Here is a 27181-nt window from a genome sequence, read left to right as displayed (position 1 = left end):
TTAATTTCTGAACCTTTAGATTTCTACACCCGTGTCCTGGTATATTTATTGTGTGTTTTTAGAGCCCAAGCTGCCAAAATTAGGCAATATGGGAACTTTAGGTCTTAATAATTTAAGTCTCAACTTTAGGTCAAAAATTTTTCTAATCTTCAAGTTTACAGAGAAAATTCCAATAAAGTATACTGAAAGACTCTAATCCTAAAAGCCAAATAAAAAGATGACAGATTGTATTGGTTTTCATCTCACAATCTTTGGGTCAAATGCAGGATTTTTTAAGCATTTTGAGTCTGTAATACTGAGAATATTGAGAAAGTGCTTACATTATCAGAACCGAATCAGCAGAATCTGAAAAACTACGTTTAAACTCTTTCATTTAAAGTTTTTATTTGGCAAAACAAAGTAATTGTTTGTCTCAAGTACAAAAGTGCTGTTGAGAAGAAAATCAAGCTGGTTTGGAATCGGCAAACTTAGGAATTCTTCTCCTGTGGATTCCACTGTATTTGAATCATCTTACTTTTTAAATGGCTACATAATTTGGATTACAACGTTTCTGAAGTGATGTAATGGGCAAGAGTTCTCATGAAAAAAATTCCAATGCCAACTTGCTACCATGTTATGACACTGCTGTCCATAAGAGGTAATTATGAAAAGGAAGATAATATGACAATCGTAAGTTTTAAGCTATGACTTTTTCCATTGACTTTAATATAACATATATTTGCTTTTCTAAAAGGAATTTTTTTCAAAGGAATTAAGTGTTCAATAATAATTGTTGTGTTTTTTTTTTTCTCTTCTCTAGTGTTCATAATGGCTTCTGGGCTTTTGGTTTACCCTTTTGGTTTCAACTCTGCTACTGTGAAGAGATTCTGTGAGAATTCAGACATCTACTATGCAGGAGACTGCCAGATTGGCTGGGGGTATATGCTGGCAATTGTTGGGGTCATGTTGTCTGTCTTTTTACCATTCTTTGCAAAATATGCACCAAAAGAGCACATATCTCCAACTCCAATACCTACTATTTTATAGTATTTTATTACTGTTTAAGAACAGAACATTCCTGTCTACGGGCAATGGGCAGAAATTAGTATAGCACTTCCATTTAGCTGTATTGCTAAAGAGCAAAGAGGAGATGGGGAAGAGAAGGTCAGATTCACAAAGACCAAAAGTGCATTGATAGTCTTCCGTACGTATGAGCAGCGAACACTCTGGAATTGAAATAAGATGAGTCAGCAGCCTTTATACTGCTCTAAACATATAGTGGCATAATGCCTTAGACAAAAAAAAAATCAGTTTATCCTCAAAACATCTGTCTACCTCCCAGTTTCTTTTGTGTCTCAAAGTTGTAAGTCTTTTAAAAGCTTCAATTCACTTTTTATATATTATTAAACGTCAAAACTTTTACGAACCCAATAACTTTAAAATCAATAATGATATTTTGTTAAAATTGTTTTGATTAGTGACAAAAGCACCTACTAGTAGCCACGGCCTAAAATTAAGTTTGGTGCCTAAAATGAATTGTATACAAGAAAAGTTTCTTTTTAATCTATATGTATTAGTAGTACCTGCATATTGTAAGTTGTTGGCACTTTTTTTAATACTGATCTAATCTTCAAGAATTAGAGTAATCTTCATGAAGACTTGCATAACATTTAGATAATACTTCTTTTCAGAGAAAGAGAGATCTAACTACTTCCAAAGGCTTCATGATGATTTAATAATTTAACAACAGGAAAAAAATGCCAGAGACTTTTTTTTAGTATTTCTAAAATTATAGTTTTAGCTGGACTTTTACAAAATTATTTGAATGATTAGAACTGCAGATTTTATTGTTTGATTTTTAAGGCCAAAAAGAAAAATTTGTTTAAAAAAAAAGTATGTTCCGAATGGCCCTTATATGTAGGGATAATACAAGCCAGAATGAACTAGATTCTAATATTTTCATTACTATTAAGAGCCCATTACTGTAAAAAAAAAAAAAGTGAAGTGAAATGCTACTGATCACAACTAATAAGAATCTGATGCCATATCAGAACTAGCAAATGGCCATATTTCATGAGTTTGTATGTGAAATTTGTGAAGTCTGATTTCCGCAATAGCACTGAATTCATTACTATCAAGCATTGAAATAAGTGCACTTGATTGCCTTAAGCAAAAGAAACATTGGGTTCTAATCTCACTCCACCGTTACGTTTTTCATTTAAAATAAAAACTGAATTCTAATTCTGTTCTCATCTTTTATTTTCTATTATTTATTTAAAAATTAATAATCACATAGATTATATTTAATTCAGAGCTGTACTTCTTAGGTTTGTATTTTGGCAAAAACCAAGTGATCAAATTTATTATTCTTCACTTAGCTGAGTCCAACTGATTCCTGATTTTTTTAAAAATTTTTTTTAATGGAAAGCGTACATGAAGGGACAAACAGAGACATATTGAGGATGTATAAGAAAATGCAAACAGATAGAACAATCACTGTGTTGTTTTAATAAATGTCAGAGACTTCTGCAGTCTTGTTTACATTCCTCACCCCTCTAAACTTCAATGGAACGTTGCATTGTTTTCCAAAATTATTGTCTGTTGTTACATTGTCATGCACTCTAAAAGCAAATTCTGAACATAAACTTAGCAAGTTCCATTACTAATCTTTGAAAATACAGATTTCAATGTAGAATTAAGTACACTGAGAGACTGCGTGCTATGCGTTTTTGCTCACAGTGACTAATGAATTCAATCTTCCAAATATTTAACAAAATAAGTTGAAGGAATGCCTCTAAGGTAAGAAGAATAAATTTCAGTCACTTCTGTATCGTAATGTACTTTTCAATAATGTCTTACACTTTTTTTAATTAATGGCTGAAATTGATCATTTTCATATGAGAGTCAGAAAAGTGAGGAATAACAACAACATGTAAAAAGAAAATCATCACCGCGAAGTAGAGAGACAGAGATGCAGGCTTTTCTTTCCTAACCAACCTGTGCCTTTACACTAGAACCATTATACAAGACAGGATCAATATGGTTAAAAAAAACAAACAAACAAAACCCAACAACTGAAAAATGTTGAGCAATGTGTATAAACTGTATTACATAGGGTTTTTTCTGTTTTGTGTAATGTTTATGACTGTTCACTTAATGTTTCACTAGAAAAAGTGATTTGTTAGTGTAAAGTAGAAAACATTTTTGCAAAGATCTAAACACTTACTGAAAGTAAAGTTATTTTAGATTTTTATTAACAGCCATAACATACCTACTAGACACAAATGACCTATTCCTGTCATTACTTATTAACGTAATTTCCACATGTGCAGAACTGGAACCATCAATCATTCAACTGAAATCAGTAGGACTACAAGATTTGCGTGATGTTGACACACACAGATGCTTGCAGGCCTGGTCCCATAGTTCAAACTTCCTTTGTAGTTTTAAATTACTGTTACAGTGGAGTCTTACAATTTGCAACACTGATGTACTTACTTCTTAAAACTCAACTACTTCTATTGTGAAGATCATCAAGCTCCACATCCTGTAATATTCTGCACCTTTTATAAGTTAAGCTAATGCTTCCATTTGGAAGCATTACCTCTACAACTGGATAGACGAAACTCTCCTTGAAACACTCACACTCGGAATCAGCTTAGCACAGAAGGTAGAGATGATAATGCAAGTGATTCTTACAACAGTTAGTAAAGCATATACTTTAGATCCTCAACTGGAACATTAAGGGAGGGTGTTGCCAACAATATATGTACTAACACTGACAGATCACTTTTTTAAATAAAGACTGTCTGCGCGTTAAACTGTAAAAGCGTTTTCCTGTTACAAGTCAAACGATTTACTGGACCAGGTTCAAGTTTTATTCTAAATATATAATTTTTTAAGTGTAACTAAAAGCTGTATTTTCCATTAATGTGTTTCTGCGTTGACTAGCTGGCTCCTTTTTAGAATATTAACTGTTTTCTGTATTTGACTTGTTGGATACAATATTTCAATTATTTTAAATGTGAAATTTCCAATTGCCAACACTGTATAATAAAATTTAAAAAAAAAATAATCACCCTGTTCACTGTTTTCTTGACAATTCTTTTGTGTTGTGTTACAATTCCCAACAGATCTGATACAAAGCTACTGAAATAGGGGAACTAGCTAAGAGGAAAAGGAAATAGAAACAACAGGAATAATCTATGGAAGTTAACGTTTGAAGGCAAAGACACATAAACATGTACATGGTCCATCCCTCATGAAAGATGTTTCTATGGCAAAGGCAAGGAAGTTCTGTGTTCAAATAATTATTTCTCTCCAACTTCCTCTGTGTCCTTGAGCAATCTTCCTACAGCTTCAGAGTGTGTTGATTTTTTTTATACGGGTGTTATAGTGATTATTTATTTTTTAAAAGAAACATGAATCAGATAACATATCAACGGGAACCATATGAGTATGTAATATGTACAGCTGCATCCTGTGAAATCTTTCTATAGTTTCCATTATGTTCATTTCTAGAAAGGCTTTTACAGGTGTTCTTGTAAGCCAGCAAAGAAAAAGGAACCTGTTAGTTGGAACTGAAGTGAAATAAAGATGCCTCCTTACTTTCTACCAAAGAGCAGTTTTAATGCAACACGCAGAGTCAACAAGAACTTTGTTGATGTTTGTTTGCTATTAACTCCTCAAAAGAAGTACATACTCAACATTTTGAAACAGATATTGAAAGAATTTCTAAGAACTAAAGATAATGAAAAGCAACAGCAATCTGAATTTGTATTGATGATCTTTTTCTAAAACACTTGCACTACTGCAAAACTTCAATGTTTTAATTCAGAATTTCTCCAGTAAAATCTAATCTACTATGTAACAAAACCCTGTTAAATATAACTAGGAAAGATAAGCTATGAAAAGTAATAATGGAAACAAAACATTGGTACTAACCGTTGTTGGATAACACACCATAGTAATATTTTCAATTATTTAATCAGATTTTCTGTATTATTTTTGGAAAAATGCTTTAGGATGTTCAACCTTTATGGGTAATGAGTGAAAAAAATCCATTTCAGACAACCATTTTGACTGTTTTAAGTTTCATTCATTTTTTTTACATACGTTGTCATCTCAATATCTGCAATTTTAACAAAATCTTGGAAAGTGTTTTGTTCTTGAACAGTTGCTGGTCTTACAGAGACGCACTTGAAAATGTTCCTTTTTGCCTCATAGTTTCCCATGCACCTGTGCACTCGACCTCTAATTAGCCTTGGAAGCTCCCGGTCCTTCATCAAAAGCATAATAAACAAATAAAAAAATTATCTCATCTAACATAAAAGCTTTCAAAATGTCTGGTTTCTGAAGACTAAACGCAAAAGGAATTTACGTCAGCTTTTTTGCTATTACCAACTCCTTAGAAAGTCACACCTTTTTTGCTGAAACAAAAAGTCTGGGACATGATTATTGCTCTAGACCAGTTTGGGAACAATATGGTATAAGCATCCAGCTTTCACTTTACACAGTAATTTTCTATTTTATCAGAACAAAATATTATTAACTTCATAAAAGGTATTATAGCTAGTGGTGTCTGTGTGATGTACAGACATAGGCATACTTACAATTTCGTAAAATACACAAGGCAGAATCTCCTTTCCATCCCTCAGAAGAAAATTCTTTGCCCCATATGGTCCAGGTGTGACTGCAGAATCAAGTGTGCCTATACCATTTAGCAAGAATAAATCATGATGTAACATCAGAGTAGCACTAAGTATGATATACAAACATACCATGACGATGTTTACTACACAAAAGCACTAAGATATATCAGTTCAGCATCAGCTTTCGGTGAGAACTTGTGCTGCCAGCACTGGACGTTCCAACACAAATGATGGGCTTTACCTAGTCTTTGAACAGCAAAATTGTATATGATATCTCTCTAAACTGAATGACCATCACTGTAAACAGGTTATTCCCTTGTTAAGCAGAGCCCAACACAATTCTTGTTTTGTTGATCTTTGTATGCAAATCAACTTTAAATATTTGCAGCCTTTTCAAAATAAGTTTTCTGAGATGCCATTACATTGTATTCTTATTCACCTTGCTTTAAAGTTTAGTCATTTCAGTCTTTTGCCATGTTCTTTTCTCAGATAATGCTAATCAATTCACAAAACGCGACACACTCTCATCTGTGTTTAGAAGTACTCCAGACTTGAACTTATTCCTAGATTAACTGTATTAAAAATTACTGTAAAACTGTACCTCTCTGTTCCTATTAAATAGGAAAATTTATTGTAACACATCCTAAAAACAAGAAAAGAAAGTAAATGGGGTAGAAAGAGTTTAAATGTTAGAGGATGACTGTATTATTAATTTTGTACCTATTTTAGTCACCTTTGATAGCTGCATGGATCTCCCAGCAGGAACATTAGCTGGTGCTCATGCCAGTATTTTGTGGCTTTAATTATTTCAGCTATTGTTCCTACACTTAATAACACTTTCTCTTGGCTGTTGTCCTACCATTTTTATCAGTTATAGCACAACCTACCACGCTTACCTAAAACTTCAAATAATAGTGGAGTTTTATCAGCATATTGACTCCAGTGCCTCATGCTTTCAATGACTGCAGATAAGATCCGCAAAGAATTCTTTTTTTCTTTCATTTTTAATTGAGATGATGAAAATTCCTTTCAGTGGAAGATGAAAACTCAAGTTAGAGATACACATTCACACTATTTCAAAAGGCACATAATTTATATATTATGTTAAATATCCAATATTTACATTAAAATTAAAGTATTTGTTCAGACTAGACAAACAACTCCCTGCCAATTTATATGATCATGCTGAGGATTGTAGGTTATCGTAGTATGAAAATCTCAGTTCTAAATTTTAGAAACTTAAAGGTTTACTACAGCAGCTAGGACTGATAAAAGCCTTATATTTCCTCAATTTTCGTTTTCTTTACTGTTTTCTTTATTGCATCTTCCTATTAACTCTCTCCCATAAGTTTACCTGACTTTTGTCTTCTGGAACACAATTAGATTGTTTTTCATTCATTTTATTTTGCTGAATATTGTGGTTAAATTTATATGCCAGACTATGATCCTGTAGACTTCTTGAAACAGTGTTAGGTTTCACTGGCCATTGTCCTTTAGATGTGTATGTTTGGCTGGTTTCTGTTGTTTTGACATGCTGAGATGAACTACAGTTATCAGAGTGTTTTTGTTGCTGAACAGTTTTCAGACTATTTGAAAGGCTCTGAAACTTTTGAATAATTCCACTATGAGGTCTTAAATCTGTTGTGTTACTTAAAGGTCTATACTCATTTCTGTTCCAATCCTTAGTACTAGGAGCCTTCTCTTCTGCCCTGCAGTACAATATAAGACATAGTTCAGTATCACAGTATCTATTCTGACTACTCAGATAGGTAATAAAAGCAATCTATGTATTCTTGTTTTAGCTTTAAAACATCTGTTAAATATTCAGACTCAAAGCACTTGAGTATCCACTTAAATTTATCCATATACAGGGCAGTGATCCCACCTGTGCTTAAATCCAGCTGAATTCAATAGGTCATAAAAAGCTTGCTCAATTATTGTCCTGCCCTGAATAAGGGATCTTTCCTGACCCAAGATTCACATTTTTTCCATAACTCTAAAATAAAAGAAGCAAAGCTTCTTCTGAGAGTGACATTTTCAAATTCTTCTACCACCATCACTGAAGAAGTCATTTTACAACAAACTCTAGTGCTGACCTCATTATTTCTAACACCCTTCATTTTATAAAGGCATCTCAGAAATTCCTTCCACCCCCATTCCATTTTGCCTTTGAAGGCACTTGTTCGAAACATTCGCTCTCTTTTTGCCATTGGAAAGGAACAAGAGGAAGGGGGGAGAGAAAAAGGACAGCTATAACATTGTTGAAAGTTTTCCTGCCAGCTCTATGCATCTGAATCTGTAAGCTTTTCCTTGGTTTATAAAAGCACAGAGTTCACAATTATATTCAGTTTTGAGTAATAATTTTGATATATAACCACCCTTAGCTACACTTATAGAAGCTTATTTGAGTGTATTGATAAATTTAACTTCAAGTAAAGGAAAATCTCAAAAGCTTGCATCAAAGACAGGCAAAAATCAATTAACTTTTATGGCAAGACTGAATTTTAGGCCTGATAATAAGGCTAGATATTAGGTCTAATTAATAGGCCTCATTAGGTACACTGGAAAGATACTTCATTTCAGTGGCATTTGGCTCATAAGCACAATGGAATTATTCAGGACTACAGTGATGATCTGAGAATCAAGTGTGTCTCTCTGGATGCTACAAGAATATGAAATAATGTAAGATATATTTTCACGTGAGAATAATTTTGGTTAAGGAAGGATAATAAAAATTAAAGACTTCACCAACCTGCAGGCATACAAGTTTTTTCCAGCATTTGCTAAATTAGACTTTGATGCATTTGATGGTTTCATAAGGGAAGGAGCCACCTGATGTTCTGTTCGGCTTTCAAAGGTAAGTTTAAAGTGTCAGTCACATAGCCGCAGCTTTATTGTAAGACAGACACATGGATCATAGTTTGTGAAACAATTAGTACCCAAATAAAAACCAATAAGCAACAAATAATCGGCTTTTACATACCCATTGTTTGCTGCTTTCTGTAGTTCAGCCAATTCTGGGTTTGCAGTTCCCCAGCCTAATTCTCAAAAGACAAAGGGTTGAATATGGATACAAACTCAAAAGCTTGAAAGGTAATACATCTACTTAGGGCTCCTACGCTTTTATCAGCTTAAGTTACAGACATTAGACTTGCTAGCACAGTAAGACTTTATTACAAGCAAACTTTTTTACTTTATTATAAGTAAAACATAACAAAAGCACTAAAGGCAGAATTCTGCATCATTCTTTCCAAGTAGAATTTGAAAAACAGAAGTTCTTTTCTGAATTACAAGAAAGACATCTTATAAATGTTTCTTCTTGTAACACAGGACTTGAATGTTGATTGAAATCAACTGAAAACAAAAGGTCAGAGTTTCAAGAGACTCTATTTAAATGCCAGTGCTACTTCATTCTCTAACACACACAGAGTCAAACTCCCTCTAGGCACAAAGTATAAAAAGCTCAATTGTATAGAGGAGAAAGAAATTTCCTGGAGGACATTTTTTTACATAATGAACTTTTCAGAAATAAATGTAAAGGATACATACAGTTCTTGATAAAGACAATGTCTAATTTAATAAAATACAATCATAAAGTTAAGATTTATTTGGAACTAGAGCCATTAAAAAAAATACATATATATGTATCTTATTTACCGAATGATGTGGGAGAAAAGTTGTAATTACGAGTCCCTGAACTGGTACCCGGATCATTTTCCAGTGGATTTGATGTGAGGGGCTGTCTATTTCTTTTTTTCTGATTGAACAGAGGTACAGGCAGACAACCTAAAATTGAATTTCAAATAATACTACTTTTCCAATAGCAAAAGGATACAGAATCTACACTTGAAATATGTAAATAAATTTACTTAACAATTATTTTACATCACCAATAGGAATTACATTTCGTAAACACATAACAGACCAGCCATTGCCCTCACAGAATTTATATTGCCAGCTCTCTGTCCATCCCATGAAAGAAACATTTCCCTTTGTGACCAGTCCCGACTCTATTCAAAATCTTGCCCTGTACTGCAATAAAACAGATAACACATGCAAGTCCACTCAGGAAATGGGGGTCCAGCACTGAATACAGTATGAATACCGCTCGTGTGTTGATAGATATATATATAAAAAAAAGCATAATAAGGTATGAATTGTAAAGCACAAATGAATGGATGGTACCTGCTGTGCTGCGAGTTGATGTGTCAGCCAAGCTCCGTTTCATTTCTTTGCTGTATCTTAATAGGCAACACCGTATTGATTACTCCAAATTTCCTATATGGAAGTTAGATAAGCAGACAAAGCAAACTAATTCATGTTGTAAACGCATCTAAATTTTATGTGATTTTATGGTGTTTTCTCTTAACTCTATATCCAGTGTCACACATCCCTTCAGACACAAGCCTAACACATTGTACTGAGCAGTTATACTGAGTTTAGAAGATCCACAGGTACACAAGTAACAAGCAATTGCTCTTTGCAGCGTAAGGGCCCACATGATTACATTCTTGAAGTAAATGTTACATTATCTACTTTTTCAAAGTGGTTTAAGAATACTGATTTCACTTCTGAATTTAAAAGCACCCATACATTCAAATGCCAAATATAAATTCATTTTTTTTTTAATTCCTGAAAATATAATACTAATAGAAAATGCATACTTATACATTGCTCAAAAGTGTGACGGCAAGCTACATGGCTTTGAGTAAAGCTACAATTTAACTATTCTGTAAAAAATAGTGGCACGCTTCAGAAAATAAACTTCTTTTCTGTACTTTATGGTAGAGACCTAAAACCTTTAGCCAATTTCCTCATATATAATACTTCACAAGTCAAGAACACATTATTATCAGCCAAATATTATGAACAGAAAAAGTATATATTAACATATTAGGTACAGGTAGTTTGTCATATTTGTTTTCTGATTACTTGTATAGTGAATGTCTATGCATTACTCTATACATCGAGGACACTACACAGACTGCTGTGTTGCATTAGTTGCTATTCTATCAAAGTTAGCTGCTGGTGCATATTGCCTTTAGTGGCATGTGAATAATACTGCATGCTTGTGTGTATAAATAATGTAAGACGTTACCTATACATTTGTATAGGCATTTTGATCTGGCAGTTAACTGCAGGCAGCTATTAAAGATGTTGATAAGAATGAAGCACAAGTACCTACCACAGCTAGACTAATAGATCAATTCACTCTTTATTTCTGGGAGATACGTCGATTACATGTCAATTACAGCAACTTCTAGTTAATTGCTGTTACACAATTTAACCAGGCACTATGAAGCCTAATGGCCATAAGTGATTTGTAAAATAAAACCCTCTGAACTTGACATTTCAGTTTATGAAGCCAGTTTTGGTGTTGCACAGCATTTTAGACTGCACTGCTTTGCTTTCTGTCCTCTCTTGAAGATATGCAACCAAATCCCAGAGCTAACCTGTAGGAAAAAAAAAAGTAAGCTAAGGATGGATAACTGGCGATACCTGTGTAAGCCTCCGCTGTACTTCACACAGCAGCAGCACCAGACACGGGCTAAAGGAGCCTGAAGCCCTTACCGGAGGCTGAGGGAGAGGACTGAGGCGAAGCCCGCCAAAAAAAAACGGTCCACGAAACAACGCCCTCGCGCCTAAGGGAGCGGGAAAAGGGCGGGAAGGGGCTTCCCACGCGCTCCCGGCTGAGGCGCGGCTGGCGCAGGCGCAGTTGGCGGTGGGCGGCTCTGAGGGAGGGGACGGCACCGGCCCGGCGGCGGGCGGGGCGCGGTTAAATGGGTGCTGTGTAGGATTTAACTAATTACCACCGCACCCGTGGAACTGGCCCGCGTGGTGGTATGTTCAGCACTTAGAGAACCCGGGGCAGGAGCTGAATTGCCACAAATGTGTGAACGCAAACATAGATATAAATAAAAGTATCTGCACTCTTAATCCTGTTCTCTTTAACCCCTCTTCTGGGTTTTACACACTGATGTTCTCAGCCGTGTAACCCCTGACTGGTTCCTGTGTAAAATCTTCGCGCTCGGCAGGATCGGAGCCCACCCTTTTTTTGTAATCCTTTCACTTCAGCTTTGGAAGGCTTTGGTGAGCCACGTTACACTTGTATATACGCCTTCGTGGCTTTGATAGCTAGACTTCAATTACATTTCATTATTGCATATGTTTTTCAGCTCGTGTCACACATTCGAAGCACTACCAGATATTTGCAAGTAGTACGTAACAACAATCTGAATTCTTAATGAACTAAAGACGATCCTACACAATTTTTCCAAGTGTAAGTACTGGCAAAGCACAGGAATAAGGGATTGTTCCCGGTGTTTAATTCAAAAGAGTGAAAGCTTTTCAAGTGTCTGCATTTTATGCCACAAATTTGTGGGTGCTTGTAATGTCCTGGGAGACCGGGAGTTAAAAGCTGTTTGGAAGTAAAGTTGGTCTAAGGGTATAAAAGAAGCCTCCGGGGCTTTAGTTTCTAAACTCACGTTTGGAAATGCACTGTATCTGTCCTAAGAAAGCTCTTCTTAGGAGACGAACTTCTCGCATGTTAAATGAGGTAAGTGCACAAACGATCTCTGTGTTTCGTTCAGTATTTCGCAAGGAATGATAACCGCTACGGTACCACCAGCAATAAAAGATAGACTATACCTTCTAGCACTGCATGTTTGCATTTTGCCATTCGCTCTTCAAACTGCTGCGGTGTTTAAATTCAGCAAACCAAGATTGAGAGCGTGAGTGTTTTTTTTCAGGCAGGGTGAAAATCGCCGTTCTGGCACCGCCGCTGAAGAGACGGGGGTCAAAGGACAGTACAGACTGCCCAGCGCTGTAAAATACAACTTTACTGCCTTGTTTAATAAATTACTTACTATGATTAAATACCTGACAGCTTCCAAGTACAGCAGTAATACAGCTGAGCGTTTAAGTAAACAGTCTCTATTAACTCGCTGTAAGGTTCAGCAAACCTGTATGCACAAGCTGAAACAGAGAGAGCAACTTTTATAGGAAATACAATCCTGGCAGAACTCGTCTCAGTAAATCCTATGTTTAGCTTTCTTTTCCTAGACCTACAGTCTATCAGCCTGGGCTATAAAGCCTCTCCCAGGCACTAGCCAAATACTCTCTCAGTCACTGGACTATAATCTTAATGAAAAGGAATTGTTCGATAAACATTCTTTATTCCCTTGCAATATAACATTTTTTTTATATTTATGCCATGTGTCAGATACTAATTACAAATACTTCTGTCATTTACAGCAGTTATTATTGCAGTTTCTGCTATTAAGACCTTCTATTCTAAATGTTGTGATCCTCATGGTGGAAGTTATGGCTGCTCTTTGCCTTAAGTTTCAGAAGCCTATCTGAATGCTTTTGGCAATGGAGAAAATCAAGTTGTTGGCTAAGGATTTTTTGGGGGGAGAACGCAACTATTGTCCCATCGTGGTCTGTATCTGTTTCCTTTTTAATAAGAGATTGCAGAAGTTAGAAGGGCCGTCACTGACAAAGTTGTTTAACGTGTTAGAGGTCTGTGTTAGCAGATCCCAAGGCAGAACTAGCGCCAGGAATACTAGGTAAGTCAGTCATGGATAAATTGCAATTTAATTTCAGCTAGTGTGTTCCTTCTAATCACTGTTCTTCACATACTAGAAAACAAAAAAGGTCATACAAGCAACAACATGCTTTGAGGGACTCAGCTGTTCTTAGGTTTTTTTAGATGAAAGTACTTGATGTTTCAGCATTATGAACACTGTACAGCCAAGATATGATTCATATTTTACTGGTTTTGCTTGCTTTAAATCATTCTGCTCTTGTATACTGTAATGTTTATGTAATATAAAACATACATGAGCATACTTGTTACACCTAGTTTGCAATGCAAAAATATCACAGATTTTTAAATGCGTTATTAAAGTTTACATTTAAAAAGTCATTTCATACTGTCATTAATGCAATATCTACCTATACATCATATATTAATAGAGATTGCCTAGAGAAGTTAACTTTTGAACTGTGTAACAGTACCATTAACAGACTTGGAGATATTACTAAATATGGTAAATGAAGGGGAGGGCTCTCGAGAGGGAGGAGTGTCAGGTTAGCAACTCCCCGCCTCACAACGGGAGTCTAAAACTGTTAGAGAAATGTTTATTTTATACAGGCTTAAAGAGTTTCCTATTAAAAAGAGTAAAGAGAAATATTTTTTTTGAGACAAAAGTTTTACTTTATCATTATTTTCTGTTTTGCTTTCAGCAATTCTTAGAGCTGCTGAAAAGCATGACTTCCTCTTCTGTTGTTGATAAACCTCCGGTAAGACGGGTTGCTATCTTCGGGGGAACTCATGGCAATGAGTTATCAGGGGTATTTTTGGTCAAGCACTGGCAAGAGAATGGAGCTGAGATCCAAAGAACAGGAATGGAAGTGAAACCATTTCTTACCAACCCAAGAGCCGTGAAGAAGTGTACTAGATACATTGACTGTGATCTGAACCGTGTTTTTGACACTGATAATCTTGGGTAAGAATAGTTGTACTTTCTGTTGTTTTACTTTTCTGCTTTTTAAAATTGTAAGGAGCTTCCTTCCCAGATTAAAATGTTAACACAGTTCCACTACTCTTTTAACTGTGCAGTCACATAACTGAAATTATTGACCTTTAGCCCAAAAAGAACAAATGGCTTGAGTGTTAACAGATTCATTTTAAAACTACTGCTAGTAGAATGAGTCTCAAACCAACAGATGTTAAAAACAGCACTTTAAATTAGTATTAGATTAGCTGTATTTGTGTAAACTTAAGTATTGCTGTTCTGAGTTACAAAGTCATTATTTTTCACGTCTTCCTGTGCAATTCATGTTTGGAGCTCTTCTGAATACAATTATACTTGCAGGAAGATAGCAGATAAAAGCATTTAAAGGTAGACGTTTGAGTATCTATGTGAAAGAATTGCATACAAATCAGGGAAGTGCATTTGATTTCAGTTATATACAGTAAAACATACAAAACTTGAAATGAGCTAAGTTAGAAATAACGTATTCTATGGCAAAATGATAGACAAAAAGTCTCAGTAATTTAACTGAGTCATCATTTTAGAACAAATACAATCTATAATTACTGTAAAATAGTATTTGATTATACATTTTTAATAGGATTTCACGTTTCTCTGCTTTTGAGACATCTATTCCAGAGGTGTACTCTACAAACATTCTTATGCTTGGTATAGTTGCATGCTAAACAGGTAATTATGTGTCAGAAAGGTCTTAATAGTAAAGGTGAATATCACTGAAATAAATATCTATCGTGTATTTTGTAAGCATGGTTATTCTTACCCTGCACATCTTTTCATCTGCCTTTTCCTCCTAGAATTTTGTTGTTTATTATTATATATAAGATAAACAGAGTTTTTAACACGTAAGTGTTGAGGCCATTGTTTTAATTACTTACTTAGGGCAAACGTCTGGGAAAAAAAAAAGTGGTTTTGTTTGTTTTCGGATGCTTTGAACATAAAACACTTGTCAAAATAGCAGATTAGGACACCTGCAAGTTGTCTTCATTTTTAAAACTAATATTCCTCAGTAAATCCTATTAAATCACCCATTCCTATTACAACACTACTGAATGTTTGGAATACCTTCATCTGATCCCTTTAAGTGTAAACCCTTCAAGATTATAAATGATTTTACAAAATAAGAAAAAGGAGAGTGAAACATTGACATTACTGAAAGTAATGGTTGAAGTCCCATTGGCTTCAATAAGAAGTATTTGAGTCTTACATGAAGAAACCTTGAATTTCAAAGACAACTAAAGAATACAAAGGTAGATTACGTGATATACAGAATCAGAAAAAGAGAAAAAGGAGCCTGAGGGGCTCATATAAAAATTCTAATCCATCTCACATCCCACCAGTACATCAACTGTGATGTAGACATTCCCAACAGATTATGTCTTGCTATTTCTTATACTTTGGCAGTGGTGATCCCATAATTTTCTTCATCAGCCTCTTCTGATCCTTAAATATCCATGCAGTTATTAATTATTTAAAAAAACTTTATTTATGCAACTTAATACAAGTATTTCTTAGAACATTAAAATATCACCAAACTTGAGCTGTATTGAGAAAAAACCACTGAATTCCTGAATTTATCACAGAAGATATTAGGTGTTTGTATATTGTGCTTGGGTAGTATCCCAAAGCCTGTTGTCAAAAGCAGATTTGCTGTCTGTGTGGAACAAGCCTGGACCTACAGCAGTTTTATATACTTTTAATACAGAAGATATCTTTGTGTCATACATCAGTTTCCTATAGAGCCCTTATTCCGACAGGAAGCAGATCTCAGACCTTTCCTTAGGCTAAGACCATTTTTTTCTAAGCATGGCACAGACATAGTCATTTGAGATTACAAGTACTAAAACTCTGAAGGAACAGAGTTGAGGTAGCAAAAGCTTTTATGAGCTTTGAGGATCAGGAGGGCTCAAAGCAAGAGACTGTAAAAGTCTGATCAGAATATGAGAAGACAAGAAATAAAGCAAGTTACAAAAGACCTTGTGACTGATGTCCAAGGTAAAAGGGCACGGACCGAGATCCAAATGCCGTCTTCAATAGGAGGTGGATCCAGTGTTGTAAGTGGTTTAAGCTGTTGATAAATTTTGAGTTATTCTTGTGCATAGGGGTAAATTTGGGGATGTAAAGAAATAAGAGAATTAAATAGCATCCATCTAAACCCAGATAAAAACCCTCCCACTACCCTTCTGCGCAAGATATATAATAGTAAGACCTGGTTAACAATCATGCTTTTTTCAAGGACAAATTCATCAAATTTTAACAGTTTGGTAATTAAATAGGTGATTTCAACTCCAGTCAATTATGGAATTAAAGTAAAAAGAAAAGGGTATACGTATTTTGTTGATTGTAAAGCCATGGAATGAGTTTACTAATTTCTTTGTACTGATATTAACAGCAGCACAGTGGTGGAAGATATTCCATATGAAGTGAGAAGGGCTCAGGAAATCAATCATATATTTGGTCCAAAAGGTAGTGATGATGCGTATGACCTTATTTTTGACCTTCACAACACCACTTCTAACATGGGTGGTTCCCTTATTCTTGAAAACTCCAGGGATGACTTTACAATTCAAATGTTTCATTATATCAAGGTAAAACCAATTTAAATGAACTATTAAAATAGATTATTAATCGTAATGTTGTATTACTATATATTATTTTGTAGTTTCTTTAAATATACTAATTTTTATTCTGCAAAACTGTTTAGAATATTTAATCATTCGTAGGATGGTTTTCTTTAATCAGAGATAATTAATAATTTGATTATAATACCAGGCAATTCAGATTTGAACTCATTGTAATCTTCATGTATTAAAATGAGTGTTAGTAAGACTAATGGGCAAAGAGGAATGCTTAGAATAACATCTATGGAAATGAATGTAATTTAATCTGCTTTCACACTGATCTGTCAGGAACTTGGATAAATTTGGTCACACATGCTAAATAGTTAAACATTAATTTTATGAAATAAAGACGCGGAAAAAATAATGGAACTAGGTAATGACAAATGTTCCCTTCATCAGTATTTATAGGAATAGCGATATGTCTTTAGAAGCTGTTTGATTCTGCCGTTCCTGAAGCAGATAAGTATTGGTAGAGCGAGGTTTGCAGAAGTGCTGGCTTAAGCGTACCCTGGTTGAAGTACTAGTGACCTAGACAATGACTGATGAAATCGAGGTTAGGGCAAAGGTGTGGAATTTTAATTTATTTCTTTTTCCCTTAGAAACAAGGTATATTTTAACGTGATTTTTTTCTTATTGTATGTATCACATTTAAATGTTTATAAAATACTTGAAGCTATAGAAAGCTTATAACTAAAGTTATGTGAAGAGCAATGGTAGGCAGTCATCAAGAAAGAGACCTGAAATAGGTTTCTACATTAAAAAGAAAAAAAGAGATTAAAGTAAGGCTTAATTCACAATCTATGTCCCCATAGGAGAATCTAAGTCTAGTGCAAAAAATTCTTGAAGTCCGCTTTACGGTATTTAGATTCTAAGTTTTGGAACACTGATGAGTAGATTTTTCTTCCTGTTAGCAATTTAAGACTAGAACTGTGTTCTGTTATACGCAGAGACAGCAAGGTTCAGTGGAGCATGCCTGGCTTGAGTTAATGGAAAGGAGACCAACAAATACAGCTTTGTGTGTTTTCTAAAGATGTCCTACTTCTTTGAGAGCCATGAAATAAAGGCAACATATTGAAGACGTTGTGTAAATCACTTCTGCATCAGTAATCTTTTGTGGCACAACATTTTAAAGTATTTGCATAACAAAGACATTTTTAAACAATTTCCACAGAACGCTTTGGCTCCAGAACGATGTCCTGTTTTGCTGATTGAACATCCTAGTTTGAAATATGCAACAACTCGATCTGTAGCAAAACATCCTGTTGGTAAATATGAAAAACAAAGACTATTTTAACCCACCATAAATTATTTAAAAATATGCCTGTTTCCAGATCTGTTTATTTCATTGCATTATACAGAGTGCTCTGATCACCAGCAGCTATTTGACAATATATTTACTGAATCAAATGTATGTGATTATCTTTTCTTCTGGAGTTCTGATTTATACTCGGCTTACAAAATACAGAAGCCAGATGCAAATTCTTAAACTCAGTTAACCCACTGGTTGCAGAAAATATTTATAATATATGAGGATAAGGAAGTTAACAGCTTCAGAAAAGAAATGTTTACTTCCTCTAAATAAGCCTCGGCTGAAATGCTGGTGGTTAGCCAAGAGGAGGAAAAGAGAAGATGTGATAAAGGAAAGGGAAATGATGTTCTGCATGGACGTGGCTAACATTTTCATTTAGGGAATCAAAACCATAACCATAGAAAAAGTTATTAGTTTGCTTTACATGTTAAGCAATGAGTTCTCTAAAAGGCATCATGGAAAAATAGGATGAGGAAAAAAATAAGAGAAACGAACCCTTTCTCTTACTCTAGTAGCACACTCAAAAATGTACGTATGGTTCTTTAAACTGATCCAGACTGGTAAGCTAAATTTTCTGCTTGCCTTTCAAAATCACATAACTCTGTACTTTAAATTCCCTTTAAACATAAAACATAGACCAAATCAGACATCTGTATCTGCTGTGTAATCTAGACACGATGTATTATGGCTATATTAATAATCTCCCTCGTCTGCAAACAGGTGTGGAGGTGGGTCCCCAGCCACAAGGTGTTGTTAGAGCTGATATTTTGGACAAAATGAGGAAGATTGTCAAACATGGCCTTGATTTTGTGCAACTTTTTAATGAAGGTAGAGTAAGTAGTGAGAGAATATAGCCCTCTCTGTCATGTCAGTGGACTATTTCAGGAGAATATGTTTTTTTTTAAATTAGGTTGGGCTCCAACATTTTACAGTTACATGGGTATAAGGGGGAGTGGGGTATTCTCTAGACCACCTAAGGGTGGCATCAGAAAGGCAGAATTCCTGTCTAGCTCCTTTGGGTAGCTTTAAGGATATTTCCTCTTTCTGAGGATTCAGTAAGTATACTTGATCTTAATCTTACGGTTGCTTTGAGAATCTGAAATACTAGCTAACAGCATTTCTATAGTAGTAGGTACACGGAGAACATACATAAATTAATGTGTCTTCTGTGCATTGCTATCTAAAATATATACCAACAAAAACAGGTGTTTGAATTTCTTTTTGTCAGTGGGCTTTTTTTGGAAGTAGAAGGAAAACAATATAGTTGTGCACATCAGAATCTCCATTATTGTGCTGGAATAGTAAAGATTAAATAGTAGCGATACTATTCTGTATTGTGCAGCACTGTCAAACACAGGCCTTTCAATGATTTCTTCATCTAGAAAATACATCTTTTTAAGTATACAGTGAAAAGTCACATTTCAGCACCAAATTTAGATCTGGGCTTCCTATGCTACCATACGTGACTGGACCATCTTTCTGCAACTTAGCTTCGAGGGGACAAAAAATCTGGAGCCAGATATTTTTATGCTATATGAGCTAATCACTAGTGTGTAAACTCTTGACGAGGTACCAAATGATTTAAGCCATTCTGAAAAGAATAAATAATGCATTGTTCTTTTTAACAGGCAGTTGCTCATTTTGACATTAAATTACATTTATTCTTTCTAGGAAAGGAATTTCCACCATGTACAATTGAGGTTTTTAAAATAATGGAGAAAGTAGATTATCCCAGGAATAAGAATGATGAAGTTATTGCTATTATTCACCCTAAACTGCAGGTAAATTCTAAAATAGTTTCCATTTATGACCTTTTATAAGTATTCCTGTGTTGCTTCTGCTACATTGTAGTATATTTTAGTAGTAAATATTTAAAACGATGGTATTGCCAATGGGTTTATTGAATACTTTAAGACCTTCCCTATGGTAAATTCTATCACTAAGGTCATACATTATTTCAGTAACTTACTTGGGAATCGTTGAATCTAAAAATCACTTTTGAACCTAAAACTAAAAAGAAAAAGACAATAGGATATCTCATATTCTAAAACATAAATCTAATTTTGAATTCTAAAATGAAGGTCTGTTTTTAATCAGTTATGAGCACATGCAGTTTCCTTTTAGTTCACCTTTACCAGTGAATTCTGTACAAGCCTGAAAACGAGGGCCAGAAAGCTGAAATTATGTGCTGAAGATTAAAAGGAATTCTTTTTAAAGTTTTTGCCATAAACTGCAGAGAATACAATTATTGAGCATAAATTCAGAAATCACGTGAAATATATAAAAACCAGAAAGTAAATATATTTTATTTATTTTCTTTCTCTAAGGATCAAGACTGGCAGCCACTGAACAATGGTGATCCTCTATTTTTGACTCTTGATGGAGAAGTAATTGCATATAAAGGGGACTGTACAGTCTATCCAACATTTATTAACGAAGCTGCATATTATGAAAAGAAACAAGCTTTTGTAAAAACAGTAAAAGTGAAACTCACTGCAAAACACATCAGATCCTCAGTCTTAGACCAGAACACTTCTTAAAGGCTTATTATAGGTTTTCTATACAAAAGGGGATTTCTCTTCTGTGAAATCCAGTATCATTCATGGAATAAATTAATGCAGAATCTAATTTTAAATTGCAATTTAATTAACACTGCTGAGCACTTTTAAGATGACACATACTGTCATAATGCTAGTTATGACTACTGTTTACTTGTTCTAATAGATTACTATAGATGCAAAGAATAAATATTATTTTTATGAAATTTGTTAGTTCACACTATATAAAATGATTAAATGATGTACCACATATGGGTTAGAGGCTATAAAAAGTATATCCAGGGTCATATAGAAAGATGTTCATCCACAGAACCAAATTATATAAAAAATTACAGCATTTCTACTTTATAACCCAGACCTCCAATAACCGTCACTTTTTAAAATGGGGTGATCCTTGAAACTAATTCCTCAGATAAACATACAAAATATAAAACAAAGGAAAAGCTAGGGAGAGAGAAACAGAGTGAGGATACATATATATTAAAATTCTTTTATATTATCTGCATACATGACTAACCCCTACTGCGCTGAAGTGGAAGCCTTAGGGTTTGTTTTGGTTTTATACTTAGGAAGATATAAAATAAGCTAAAAACATCTGATTTCTGAGAAAAATACACTAAAATTAAATATAAAGCTTTTAAAATTTAAAATATTACAAGATTAATTCAAGCTGTTTCTGATTTAACATGAATTTGAAGATAAAATGGGTTGAATTTAGGAAGTATCTAGTAGTTGGAAACACACTGGAGCAATATTCAAATTCAGGAAAAAGATGCACTTATGCCACGGAAACTAGCTTTATAACTTTCTGGATGTATCCACCTACTGCTTATAGCATTTTCCAAATAACATTTTAATCAACTGTTGTACCTTAAAAGTTTTCAGTGAAGGAGGCAAGATCAGGTAATTACTCAGGTTTTGATTGAAAAGCAATGCACAAATCATACTTGAGTATTTCAGAACGGAAATTAAGAAGAATTCCATATGGGGAGACTTCTCAGAATTTTAAGACTGACTTGTTCTGAATTTGTAGAAAGCAAGCCTGTCATAGTAGCTGAAAAAGAAAAGAAAACAAGGATTTAATTAATTTTCTGAAGTTGTTTTTAACATATTTGACAATAATTGGGGACAGAGAAAACATTAAGAACTTTGCATAAGAGTACAATAATTAGCTATTTACAGAAAGATTAATTGTCCAGATAACCCCCAAATTCTGTCCTTCGAAAATTGGTATCTTCCTTATTTACTACTAAGCCAAAATCCTTTTTTTCCTTGCTTTGTGTAATTCCTCTGGCAATAAAATAAAAACACAAGACAGAATGTTTATTGAATTACAAGTTTTATTTCTTTAATTTAAATAAAGATCATATAAAAAGTACAGAATTATCTGCTCTAGTCATTAGTCATAGTGTTCTTGATAAGACTCTTGAGACAGGAGACATGATGTGTGATCTGGCAGGGCTCCGTGGCCACAAAAGGAGGGTATTTTCTCAGCGAAGAACTTTTAGAAACAAAGTCGCAGCTTCTTCCTCAGTTTTATCATACAGTTTTGTACCTGGACATTGGCACGGCACATTCCTTATGGTTTTTGTCCCTTCCATGTTTTATGGCTACACCTACAGTGTGACCCCAGTACAGCAAAGAGATACCTGAACTTATTTTCAGCAACACGTCTATCCACAGCAACAGGGAGCACAGCACAGGCTAGTTTATTCTCGTTCCTGAGTATATGTGAAGAGGTATTTAGTGGGTTTTTTTGTACAAAAACTGGCACTCAAAAGAATCCAAATGGAACTGCACAGTCCTGAGGCAATATTCTTTGTTGGCAGTTTCAATGCAAAATTAACCAGCAAAGATGAAAGATTCCAAGACCACAGGAATTTTTCTTCTCATACTCACACATCCTATGAAGGCGGCCATACAACGCTCAGATATTACATTGGTCTATTGATACGCATAAATGTCCTTCCCCTCAAATTCCTGTGCCCTAATGACATAACTGAATTGAAGATTTCAGTTTGATCCCATCCATCCAGGCCATACATGGTAGGACACACAGGATACGGCATCTAGAGAAGACCGGTTGGGCAGCGAGAACCGCGTTCACCATCCCTGCAAATAGCGTTGCGCTATCCTTTCTGCTGGAGCGTCCCCTCACGCTCTCTTCTGTGTTAAGAAAGTCTTTTGGATCATTTTGCCCACAGCAGGCTTAGCTGTAAGAATCCAACGCAATTCATATTATCATTCAAATGCAGAACAGAATTCACCTGAGTCTTTCCTAAATAGCACCTTTAAAACAGGCACCAAATGAATATGATGAAAACCCATGACACTGAAGACACATAATGCATTAACTGAAATTTAAAAGTACATAGAACAAATATTTCTTTTTATACATACACACATAAAATAGAAAACTAAAAATATAATTCATTGTACTAGGTCATCACAGGTAGTGAAATAAAAGGTGCTACAGAAATGCATTACATAGTCCTCAATAAAATATAATAATTAAAAAACCACTTTAAAAGTCTGCAATTGCATTGCATTTAAGTTATTTTGTTCACTTTGGGAAGAAATACTGACTTCTTATTTTCACGAAGTGGTTGAATACAGAAATTGATTTACTTTTAAACTGGAAGAACTTCCAATGTGACAACTTATTTTATGCAGCAAGATGCAACAGCATGGAAAAGCTGAGTAGGAACAGTAAAGACCTTGTGACTGGAAGAAACTCAGAAATATTCTCCAGTATTCTCTGTATTTCTGCCCTATTATTTTATGGGAAAGCATATACACATAGTAATAAATAAAAAGCAGTAAACACCACGTTATACCCTGGGGGTTACACACAGGAAAACAGATCAGGCAAAGCTAATGAGACCTGAAGCGGCTTTTCTCCAGCTCGTGGGATCAAGCCTCCAATAACACTGACAGACAATACAAAAGCTTCAAATGTATCCAGAACATTGTTATTTCAAAATAACATACTTCATTTAGTAGTCTTCACAATTGAAATGCCTTTCTTTTCTCCATGACAAGAACTTAACTTTTTTCAGTGTACAAAATGTTTCTCATGAGCTAGAGATTCCAAAACAAAAGACAGCAGACTGGGATCACGATGTTAATTTTCCACAAAAGGAAGAAATATCTCACATTTGACCTTTGTTATCCAGTAAAAAGTCTAGAGCCAAGTTTGACCAAACTTGGACAGCAGTGGTTTGCAAGAGGCTCAAAACTGAACCAGTGAAATAGTCCATTTTATTTTAGCTTAGCTGCCCTGATTAAATGGGTTAAAGTCATCAGACCGTGTCGCTGAAAGTTTGTGTTCCAGCTGGTTACAGCTGTCCAAAATATCACCAAAGCTTCCAGCGTCCACTGCTGATGCTTTTAACCTTCAGAACGACCACATGTCAGATGCAGCAAAACTAAACAGAAGTTTCAGGCAAATCATCCATTTCTTCAAACGTATTCAGGGTGTTTTTGCTATTAGTTCTTGAATTATCTTGAACTTTGCTTGGATCTGCAAAAAAATGCATTATAAACAAAACAGGATATGGTAGAAACTGTATATGCAAGATCAAAGTTTTGCACGTCTATTTTTTGTTAAAAAAATGCATTTATTTAAATGAGTAAGTTGTCAGTTTACTACCATATCTTATACAGAAATTTTTCTGTCTGCCCCTTTTCATTATGACTGAAATCATTCTGCTAAGCAATATAAATGCTAATTGACTAATTAACTTCAGAACAAGTCTCCCAGATCCTCATATGCCCCCATCGTAAACTCTGACGCCTGCTGCCAGAAGGACATCGGACACCTCAAAGTTAGGTCATTGCTCTGTCACGCTGCCCAACACTGGCAGCAGATGCCTATCTTGAATTTCCTGGTCAGCGTTCGGTTTGTCATCTAATATATAGCGCAAAACATAAACACGACCTAGAACATCTAGGGTTAAAAACAGCAGACGGTATCTGGACACAGTATTGTCAGGCAGAATCAGTTTGATTTCTTCTCAATTTTGCAATGCTATACTTAACTATTTAAGGACTAAGTGTACTTTATGACAACTATTTCAAAATAGTATTTTCTGTCTATTGGAAGGTTCTCTGGCTTTATACCATTCAGATGCCATAAGAGAATGTAAAACTCAGATGAAGCATAACTGCTTAGAGAAAATAAAGAAAAGGTAAAGCCACCATGTTTTGGTGCCAAGATGTAAGTAATGAGAGTCTGTAACCAACCCTCTCTCCAAATCTTTAAAAATAACTAACACCCCTACCATATTAGCCATGAGTTTCCCTAGCAGTAAAGTGTGATTGAATATCTAGATTATGAGACTTTATATTTTTAAGGATATAAAACTATATCAAAGCATTTCTAAGAAAAGAACAATTTCACAAATATGGTGTCGTAAAATTCTGCAGTACCTGTTGGCCCTGGATCTTCATTAATAAATGAAACATGTGTTTTCCACTCGGTCCATTTCACTTCATTAATCCTGTTTACATTGTACATAAGTTGTGTTATTAGCATGCATTATCTCCCACCTGCAGAGCTCCACTTCCCCTTTTACTTTTTTTTTTTTATTCCTTTTTGATATTGTAATACTTTACCATCAACACCTGCTTTGCTAGTACTAAAAGGCTGAACGTCTTTTGCAGCGTCATCCACTATATAAGGATGAGAGTAATACTAAGACAACTTTGATTTCACACATTATGATTATAGTCTTGAAACTCACCTTAAATATTTTTTTCATAAAACAGCATAGTAGTATATTCTTTAATATGGCAATCAAGTTAAATATAATTACTCCTTTGAATATTATGACAAAGTGTCATTTACTGCAAGCAGACTCGATACTTGTACATTAAAAACATAAGAAGTTGAAAATCTTTTATTACCAAAAAGTTGTCTACATAAAAAGCCTGTGCATTTTCCTTTTTTTTTTTTTAAACCATTGGTCACAACTAAAAAAAAAAGAAGGCTTTTTGTACACCTGATATAATTTGTAGAGATGTGGAAATATTTTAAAGAGGCTTTTGAGGAGAAATAACCTTGAAGAAACATACAGAGCAGAATTGATAACACAGTATTCTAGCTTTGCTTTACCTTAAACACACCCTGGTGTCATTCTCAGCCACTTTACACCGTTCTCCCAGTTGGAATTTTTTCCTCAAACATTTTGGTAAGAATTTTTCAAATTCCAAAATAGTTCTGGCTCTCTATTAACAATAAATAGTAACAGGACTATGGTTAACCATATTCAAAATTGTCTGATTTCACAGCATATACAGTTTGCAGGCTCCTTGGTTCATTATAACATGTTAGGCCTCCATCCACAACCAACACTGACTCCAACAATGGCCAGTAATATGGCATCCCACTTATTATTTGGCTTCTGCAAATAGGTTGTCCACAGCTTTCTCTCGTTCGCCCCACCGCAGAAGACATACTGAGAGAAGAATCAAGAAATCTGACACTAGACTCAGTGTTTCGGGTTTAATACTAAGACCTTCATGCAACACCGTGCCACAGGGATATATATAACCTGCAGGGGGATGCTGCCCACCGCAGAAAGCAACACCAATCCTAATTATGACTGTGTTCTCGATGACAGCTTGGGGCTCGGAGCTGTCTAGACTTGGTAAAAGACCAGGCTTGGATGAGGTATGAGGAATTGGAATGAACTCATGCATTGCTCAGACTGGAGGATGGAACAGCAGAGCAGGCTGTGCTACAGATTTCTGTGCAGATAATGAAACACACCTTCCTGGTGACATATCAAGGGGAATGAAAGTCATAAAGGTACGTGACACTGCATGAGGTTAAAAATACAAGCCATAACATTACCTTTAGCATACTCGTTAATTCCGAAATTATTACGATACCCTAATACTAAAATTACTTATTTCCATTATTTGTACACGTACACAAATGGGGGTTATCATTGTTAATACCTAACCTGTGCCATCAGCATGATGTTACCATAGGTACAGCTCAAAAGATTTTAGCCAAGGCATCTATACTTCACGAAGCAAATGACCTCCCAAACAAACCTGGAGTTTCCAGATGTGCTCACTCTCTTTAGAAATATCTTCCACTGTTTCTCCCATTAATGCAATCAGCATGTTCAAGAGAAGAACAAAAGTCAACACAACGTAAGTTATGAGGAGCAGAAGAAATAGTACAGGATACTTTGAGTTTTGCTGGATCTCCAGATCACCCAGTCCGAGGGTGAGCTTAAAAAGATCCATGAGAACAGGTCCCAGACTGCTGTTGGAGTGGCATTCATTGCCATCTTGGCAAGTGTCAATCAGTGCAGCAAGAGCTGAGAAGAAAGCATGAGAAGATTTTAATCACAATAACGCTTTATATATACATGGCATTTTATCCTAAAGAATTTAAAATGCACTACATCATAAAGAGCTAGAGCTGCCCAGCAACATACACAGCAGCAGGTAGGTGACGCATTACCAGGAAGCAGAAAGAGCCCACGTCCAA

At 35.0% G+C, this 27181-nt stretch overlaps 4 protein-coding genes across 7 annotated transcripts in view; 2 read left to right on the top strand and 2 right to left on the bottom strand.

Moving 5' to 3' along the window:
• Positions 1–5011, top strand: part of LHFPL7 (LHFPL tetraspan subfamily member 7) — a 67269-nt gene extending 62258 nt beyond the window's left edge. Inside the window, exon 3 of the mRNA XM_074596183.1 lies at positions 800–5011. Coding sequence (XP_074452284.1) covers positions 800–1026 — 227 coding nt within the window. The 3' untranslated portion in view covers positions 1027–5011. The remainder of the gene's footprint in view (positions 1–799) is intronic.
• SPATA22 (spermatogenesis associated 22) lies at positions 4982–11195 on the bottom strand. Its single transcript, XM_074596178.1, has 9 exons — positions 11130–11195; positions 9816–9908; positions 9288–9416; positions 8614–8668; positions 8383–8478; positions 6985–7339; positions 6527–6656; positions 5592–5689; positions 4982–5258 (listed from the first exon to the last, which is right to left on the bottom strand). Exons 2-9 carry the CDS (start codon positions 9856–9858, stop codon positions 5067–5069), a joined length of 1098 nt encoding a protein of 365 aa, XP_074452279.1. The 5' UTR covers positions 9859–9908; positions 11130–11195; the 3' UTR covers positions 4982–5066.
• Positions 11196–11628: 433 nt separating this feature from the next.
• Positions 11629–23958, top strand: ASPA (aspartoacylase). Of its 4 annotated transcripts, XM_074596176.1 has the most exons (8): positions 11629–11720; positions 11807–11910; positions 13878–14140; positions 16578–16773; positions 17978–18071; positions 18836–18943; positions 19787–19896; positions 20443–23958. In XM_074596176.1, the coding sequence occupies exons 3-8, from the start codon at positions 13902–13904 to the stop codon at positions 20653–20655; spliced, it is 960 nt and encodes a 319-aa protein (XP_074452277.1). In that variant the 5' UTR covers positions 11629–11720; positions 11807–11910; positions 13878–13901; the 3' UTR covers positions 20656–23958. The 4 variants fall into 4 exon arrangements, with proteins under 4 accessions (XP_074452277.1, XP_074452275.1, XP_074452276.1 ...); XM_074596174.1 differs by lacking the exons at positions 11629–11720; positions 11807–11910 and adding an exon at positions 12124–12186; XM_074596175.1 differs by lacking the exons at positions 11629–11720; positions 11807–11910 and adding an exon at positions 12129–12186 and having other exon boundaries at positions 16581–16773.
• The window catches only part of TRPV3 (transient receptor potential cation channel subfamily V member 3), a 26145-nt gene continuing 22921 nt past the window's right edge, over positions 23958–27181 (bottom strand). Inside the window, exons 17-20 of the mRNA XM_074596156.1 lie at positions 26737–27008; positions 25790–25902; positions 25105–25175; positions 23958–24196 (exon numbers count right to left, since the gene is read on the bottom strand). Coding sequence (XP_074452257.1) covers positions 24102–24196; positions 25105–25175; positions 25790–25902; positions 26737–27008 — 551 coding nt within the window. The 3' untranslated portion in view covers positions 23958–24101. The remainder of the gene's footprint in view (positions 24197–25104; positions 25176–25789; positions 25903–26736; positions 27009–27181) is intronic.

The sequence above is a fragment of the Larus michahellis genome, chromosome 7 (genome assembly GCF_964199755.1).
Source record: "Larus michahellis chromosome 7, bLarMic1.1, whole genome shotgun sequence".
Classification (NCBI taxonomy): domain Eukaryota; kingdom Metazoa; phylum Chordata; class Aves; order Charadriiformes; family Laridae; genus Larus; species Larus michahellis.
This window is presented reverse-complemented; position numbering and strand designations above follow the sequence as displayed.